This window comes from Sinocyclocheilus rhinocerous, unplaced genomic scaffold, assembly GCF_001515625.1.
Source record: "Sinocyclocheilus rhinocerous isolate Xijiao unplaced genomic scaffold, SAMN03320098_v1.1 scaffold2493, whole genome shotgun sequence".
Taxonomy (NCBI): Eukaryota; Metazoa; Chordata; class Actinopteri; order Cypriniformes; family Cyprinidae; genus Sinocyclocheilus; species Sinocyclocheilus rhinocerous.
In genome coordinates, this window is record NW_015650366.1 from 142,374 (window position 1) to 150,234 (window position 7,861).

At 33.7% G+C, this 7,861-nt stretch overlaps 1 protein-coding gene across 1 annotated transcript in view; it reads right to left on the reverse strand.

Annotated features, from left to right (window-relative positions):
• The window catches only part of LOC107711910 (cysteine-rich motor neuron 1 protein-like), a 23,077-nt gene that overhangs the window by 7,777 nt on the left and 7,439 nt on the right, over nt 1–7,861 (reverse strand). The window contains exons 4-6 of the mRNA XM_016517000.1: nt 5,996–6,117; nt 1,952–2,146; nt 778–993 (exon numbers count right to left, since the gene is read on the reverse strand). Of these exons, the coding sequence (XP_016372486.1) occupies nt 778–993; nt 1,952–2,146; nt 5,996–6,117 (533 nt within the window). The remainder of the gene's footprint in view (nt 1–777; nt 994–1,951; nt 2,147–5,995; nt 6,118–7,861) is intronic.

Consider the following 7,861-nt stretch of genomic DNA (forward strand, 5'->3'; position numbering starts at 1 on the left):
CCTAGCCTAGCCTAGCCTAGCCTAGTCTTGCCTTGCCTTGTCTGTTTTCTCGGTTTCTGATCTTCGCCTGTTTTCCTGGATTTATCCCTTTAGTCTTGCCCCTTTTGATTCTGTTCGCCGTTCGTTGACCTTCGCTAGCCCTAGGATTATTCTTGTGTCTTGCCCGCCATATACCTGTTTTGCCATTGTTCGACCCTGCCTGTGTTTCTGACCTCTCTGCTTAATAAAGCTTGCACATGGATCCGCATGTCTCACGTCTTGTCAGCCCCGTAACAATGATAGTTTTTACTGCTCTATTTCTCCAGAGAATATCATGACCCTTCAGGAGGTTCAGACTGAGGCTCTTATTTTAATGATGTGTTGTGTGTGTGTGTGTGTGTGTGTGTGTGTGTGTGTGAGTGTGTGAGTGTGTGTGTGTGTGTCTGTGAGAGTGTGTGTGTGTGTGTGTCTGTGAGAGTGTGTGTGTGTGTGTGTCTGTGAGAGTGTGTGTGTGTGTGTGTCTGTGAGAGTGTGTGTGTGTGTGTGTCTGTGAGAGTGTGTGTGTGTGTGTGTCTGTGAGAGTGTGTGTGTGTGTGTGTCTGTGAGAGTGTGTGTGTGTGTGTGTCTGTGAGAGTGTGTGTGTGTGTGTGTCTGTGAGAGTGTGTGTGTGTGTGTGTCTGTGAGAGTGTGTGTGTGTGTGTGTCTGTGAGAGTGTGTGTGTGTGTGTGTCTGTGAGAGTGTGTGTGTGTGTGTGTCTGTGTGTGTGTGTGTGCGTATGCGTGTGTGTGTGTGTGTTACCTGGACAGACGTAGCAGCAGCCGTCTCTGCTCCTGACAGGCGTGTGACACAGAACTGGAGGACACGCTTCAGAATCACACAACACTCTTCCCAGTCGACACGTACAGCTGGTGCACTCGTCCAGACGCCACGTCTCTCCCTCCACGAACAGCTCTCCGCCGGGAGCACGACACACCACCAGATCCAGACCCTCCGGCTGCCCGCTGCCCGACTCGTCTGCTTCACACACAGACAAACACCAAGTGAGGGCTTCATCCTGAGACTGAGATCAGTTACTCAAATCAAGATGCTTTTGCTGGTCAAGGTCAAGAGTGTACAAAACCTCACAAAACCATCAAAACAGACCAGTGGAAACACTAATACGATACATTTAGATGGTTCTGACTTTTGGAGAAATGTGATGAAGAACTGACTAAATAATCCAGTCCGTCTTTATCCACACAGAATCCGCTTTAGAGCAAGTGATGAAAAGTAATCAGACATTAGATGAGATTATCATGAATATCTACATTCACAAGGAATTTCTTTCTAACTTTCCAAGAACAATCATCAGCCAGGTTTTACACAAAAACATTGCAACTCCAAAAATCAATAGAAATACAAATATATATTGAATACATGAAAAAGAGTCTGTTTTAGGATTTGTTGCATTATGACCCTATTTTCATCACAATCACACATTTTCCTTCACATTTCTGTGGAAACCGTGACGCATTTTATTTTTCAGGATTCACAGATGAACAGAAAGTTCAAAAGAACAGCATTTATTCGAAATAGAAATCTTCTGCGACATTATAAGTGTCTTTACTGTCACTTTTCATCAATTTAATGCGTCCTTGATGAATAAAAGTATTCATTTCTATGTTTTTGAAATCACAGTTTCCACAAAAATATTGTGCAGCACCACTGTTTTCAGCATTGATAATAATCAGAAATGTTTCTTGAGCAGCAAATCAGCATATTAGAATGATTTCTGAAGATCATGTGACACCGAAGACTGGCGTAATGATGCTGAAAATACAGCTGCGCATCATAGAAATAAATTACAGTTTAACAGATATTCACATAGAAAACAGTTATTTTAAATGATAATAATATTTCACTATTTTTACTGTATATTTAATCAAATAAACGCAGCCTCTGTGAATATCAGAGGCTCTTATCAGTGTCGTACCCTCACAGCCGGGGCAGCACTGGTTTGGGTGGAGCACAGGGTGGGTGCAGGTGGGTACGGAGCAGGTGATCAGCACACACATCTCTCGGCCGGCGCGACAGAAACAGTCCCGGCAGCCGTCGTGCCATCCGTCTCCATCCTCGAAGCGCTGGCCGCTCGCCGTCAGACAGAAGCTGGAGGAGACGGTGTCTGCATCTGAACACCACACAACATCAGCATCAGCATCACAGCCATGAAGAGACCAGTAGAGATCATAAACCACAGCAAACATAGCAACAAGCTGACAAAACCGGTCCGTAAACCTCCCAAAAAATACATTTTGCATAAATAAAACCATGCACCTTTTTAGGATTTTCATCACAACTTTCGTCATTTTGTAATGCATCTGAATGGTTAAATTTTATTTCTTATAAAATGTGATTTAACAACGTCGTTTGCACTGCGCTCTTGCGTTACTTGATTTTTTCATTTTGGTGCGTCAATCTGTTGAGTTACTTAGTATAGGAAATTATGATCCGCACTCACGAGAACAATCTTCTTTTTTCTTTTATTTTACATTCATTACTGATGGGAAAAGACACAAACGTTTCGGCTCAAAGCCTTCCTCAGTGTGTAAAGCAATTCAATCCCTCCACCCACTTTTCAAATCACTAATTATATTGACGTCAACATTAATTAGCCAATGTTCAATTACCACAATCATTAAATCATTTCCACTTAAACCCTGGACAATCCACATATATACATCCAACACAACACGCCACATCCACCAGTACACCTCACAATACACCCGTGACCAAAACAACAGTTGTCCAGGACCACACATCCATCACCACCATACAAACCCATAGTCTATCCCATCAATCATCAATATCCACTCCACCAATCAACCTTAAATTGCACAACAATGGAAAATTCAATAATTAAGAACATCAGAAATACATCGTCATAAACTATCATTGGTTTTCACACTGTAAATACTCAATTTATTATATAAAATGAATACGACCAACCATAGTTCATTAAAGAAAGACAGAAAGATCTAATTCCTCATTCATACCATTTGGGTTCAGTGATTTAAGTTTATGAATCCAAAATGCTTCTCGTTTCAATAGTTCTTTATTTATATTACCTCCTCTACGTGACCCAAAAACTTCCTCCATTCCTATGCATTCCAATTGCTTGATATCATGTCCCAATTCGTTAAAATGTCTCGCTACTGGAGAGGTTATGTCTTGTCGTCGTATACTAGATTATAAAATGTGTCCCTGCAGCACAAAAGCAGTCTTAAGTCGCTGGGGTATATTTGTTGCAATAGGACAAAACTGACCCTTATGACTGGTTTTGTGCTCCAGGGTCACATTTGTTTGTAATTCTCAATGTTGAGACGGATCAGATTTTCATTGCTGTCATTTTTGACTCAATTATGGCAAAACAAAATACTGCAATACAATCAGCGGTATTTTAATATCATTTATATACTATTATAGTTTTAATTGTTTCGTTTTTATTTTCCATTTTCAATTGAATTGTAAAGTTTTAGTATTTTAAAAAAAAATATGTATATAGTTCAATGAATTTTATTATTCTAGTTTTTATTAATATTTTATTAATGAATAATTAATATTTTTCATTTTTATTTTGATATTTTCATTTCGTGATTTGTATTAGTTTTTGTTTTCTTTTAATAGTCCATATGGTTTTTATTCCTTTTTAATATTATAGTTTTATTAATATTTCAAGTTAACTTTAATTTCGATATATTCCATTTTAGTGAATTATTATTATTTATAAACTGTAATTTTGTTGTGTTTTTGTCATTTTTATTAGATTTTTTAAATGTCTATTTAGTTTTTATTCATTTTTAGTTTTAGTTTTAGTTCAACTTTTTTCAACATTTTGCCTTTTTTATCAATTTGATTTAATTTATTTTATTCCAAGTTATGAAACTGTTGCTTATGGTTTTAGTTAAATTATAATAACTCAGATTTTTTAAGGTAACTCAGCATAAAGAATAAAACTACTAAACTAAAATGTATGATCATAATGATAACATCAGTCTAATATGATACGAGTATTAGTGTAATGTGAATATAATATCCCTGATTACAGTCTCCAGCTGAAATAACATCTTCTGAACGTCTGATATTTAGCCAGTAATGAGTTTATAATTATGCTGTGGATAAACTGAACTGAATGCACCAGTTAAAGCAACACAAACACAACTGCTTTCCTGCGTCTGCGAGTGTTTGCTTCCTTTAAAAGTGTTTAGTGAAGGTTTCATCTCTAAATATATTTAAGCTGTTTGCTGAAAACTGCTCCAGATGTTTGAAAACGTGTGTGTGAACGAACTAAAACACACTCCACAAACTCACCAGATTCACATGAAACTGAGTTGACAGTTAAACATAACCTTTAGTGTCGAGTTTTTGTTAATATTTTGAATTAGGTTATTTTTATATTTTCTGTTTTCATTTTGATTTTAGTTAGTTTTAGTAATTTTGTTGTGCATGTTGACATTTTTATATCAGTTTTTTTCAAAATAAACAGCGTCTTTAAATAATTTTAGAGTTTTAGTTCTATTAGCACATCAAGTTAAACTACACGAGCTAGTTGAAATACATTTTTATTTCATCTCATTTAAAGTTTATTTTATTTCAAGTAATGAAAATGTTTTTTATGGTTTCTGATTTCATTTTGATTTAGTTAAAGTTTTAGTAATTTTGTCTTTTGTCGTCTTTAGTTTTTTAAAATTTTATTTAAAATAATTTTAAATTTAATTCGTTTTAGTTCTATTAGCACATCAAGTTAAACTAAATGAAGTAGCTGAAATACATTTTCATTTCAAACAAAATTTAATTTCATTTAAAGTTTATTTTATTTCAAGTAATGAAAATGTTTTTTATGGTTTCTGATTTCATTTTGATTTAAAGTTTTAGTAATTTTGTCTTTTGTCATCTTTATAAATAATTTTAAATTGAATTTTAGTACATCAAGTTAAACTAAATGAACTAGCTGACATAAAACGAAAAGTTTAAGTATTTTTATTTTTCAGTTAAAGTTTATTTCAAGCAAAGAAAATGTGTTTTTATGGCTTTATTTTTAGTTGTCATTATAATATATGCGTTGTTTTAGTATCACTGATATACTAATATAGTATAATACTAATACTACTAGTTACTATTAATATTTAAAATTTTTATATTTTCTGTTATATTTTTATATATTTTGTTGTGCATTTTATTCTTCTAAGTTTTAATTTTTTTTAATGTTATTTTTAAATATTTTTAAATTTAATTAGATTATTTTAGTACATCAAGTTAAACTAAATAGCTGAAATAAAATCATTTGTAGTTTTTTTTTTTTTCATTTATTTTAATTCTTTAATTGATGTTATTTCAAGTAATGAAAATGTGTTTTTATGGTTTTAGTTTTAGATAACTATAATAACCCTGATGATATATAAACGCATATTAAATGTTGGGCATAAACCATGTGTTTTTATGGCTTTATTTTTTTTATTATAATATATGCATTGTTTTAGTATCACTGATATGCTATTATAGTATACTAGTTACTATTAATATATATTTTTTTCAGTTATAGTTTTGATTTTAGTTAGTTTCATCAATTTTGTTGTGCATTTTATTTTTTATTTTTTTAAATGTTATTTTTAAAATATTTTTAAATTTAATTAGATTATTTTAGTACATCAAGTTAAACTAAATAGCTGAAATAATTTTTTTTTTTTTTTTTTTTTCAGTTTTTTATATTTATACTCAGTTATTTTAATTCTTTAATTGATTTTATTTCAAGTAATGAAAATGTGTTTTTATGGTTTTAGATTTAGATAACTATAATAACCCTGATGATATATAAATGCATATTAAATGTTGGGCATAAACCGGACTCGCCATGCATATTTTTCCATGTATAGACATTTATAAACTGCTTGTAGGAACATTCTGCACAGTGAAACCTCATGACCTCTGACCTCTGCTCAAACGGTCTCAAATCTCCTCGTGCGTCTGCGCAGTCACTCACCTTCACACTCGCAGACGCTGCAGCCCTTCCTGCTCTTTCTGAAGCCGCCGCCGCAGTGTTTGTCGCAGGTGAACGGCGGACAGCGGACGCAGCGGCAAATCTCACAGCCGTGCTTGTTCCTCCTGCGAGGAGAAACAACACATGAACAACCGGCTCAACCAGCACTAACCAGCATAAACCTGCTGGTTAAGCTACGAAAGCACAGCTCTTGACTCCTGCTTAACGCTCAGATGCACTTCAACTTCTGAGGACGGATGAAAGCACGTCTCGCGATACCTCGTAATAATGCAGGACACTTTTATGTTTATAACGTCGTGATTCATTAAAGGTTCTCGTTGTTGGGAGCTGGTTTTTGTAGAGGCGCGATACACCGGATCCAGATGCTTAAACCGGTTTAACGGCCATCTGGTTCTGTTTTCCTCTGCAGAACATGAGCTTCAAGAGTCCAGATGTAAGCAGCACCAGAAACATGTCAGATCACTGTAAAACACACTCACTTCAGCGCTGAACATCATCTCTAGTGCCCTCAGTAGTGCACCACCAGTATGAGCTCACTAACTAGAGCCAGCATAATGCTGATCATATTTAATATTATAAATCAGCAATTTTAAATTATAAATAAACAATATCTAAATATAACATTAAATATTATAATAATAATTAATATTATTATATTTGGGTTAAAAATTACTAGGTTTATTTATGTTTAATGACAAATATTTAATATTATATACTATAATATTATTAAATAAATAAATAATACACAAATATAATAATTAATATTAGTATATTTAATATTAAATTTAGGGCAAATAGGTTTATGTTAAAATGACAATAAAAGCTGAAAATAATATATTTAATATTTTATTACATAGAAATTATGTATTTACATAATAAAAATATATTTAATTTTTTTTATTATTAAAAGTACTTGACAGTTATTCAAAATGATCACACAAAAATTAAAAACAAGTATTTATTATTCATTCACAGGAAGAGGAAACTACTATTTCTGTTATTTCTGGTCAGGAAGGAACAATTAACAGCTCATGATGATAATATTAATTGTTATATTGTCTATTATTAGCTTATAGAAGACTCTTAGCGTCTTCACAAAGTCTCATAATTTGGGACTTTTAGTTTAATAATTATGCTCAGAAGTTTGTTAAAACCACTATCAGTATAAACAATAGTAATAGTGATGCTTGATTTAATAAAATACCATCATGTTTCATGTTTTACACACCTGCACCAGCCAATCAAATCAAGAGTGGACCCACCTACATAAATCCAGTTTCAGTCACAATGTGAAAGTCAAATCTGAGAAGATATCTGAAAGTCTGAAGGTTCAAACCGCACGAGTTGATTCATGAACGATCACCATTAGGGCTGCTAATGAATCATTAATGCGTGAGTAATAATAGCGTCGTCGTCATTAATGAAGATCATTAATGAAACAGCCAGAGGTCACTATACTGTCTGTCAGTGTGTCTGTTGTTCATGAATACAGTACAGTAGTGGTTCACTGCTGAGACAGCATGCAGCACACAAACACAGAACCAGGTCTTTGAGTAAAGTTTTGAGTGAGGACGACTGCTGACTCCACACATACTACTTTACGTCCTGTCAAATCCAATGGGGAAGCGATTTAAGACCCCTTTTGTCGACCAGTGTTGGGGAAAGTTACTTTTAAAAGTAATGCATTACAATATTGCTTTACTCCATAAAAAAGTAACTAATTACGTTACTTTTGCGTTACTTTTTAAATCTGGACAGGGCTTGCTTGTTTGTTTTTAAAATAAAAAAGTTATATTTTTGGCAAATATAAAAGCCTTTTCACACCAAAAGTGAAATGAATAAGCCTCA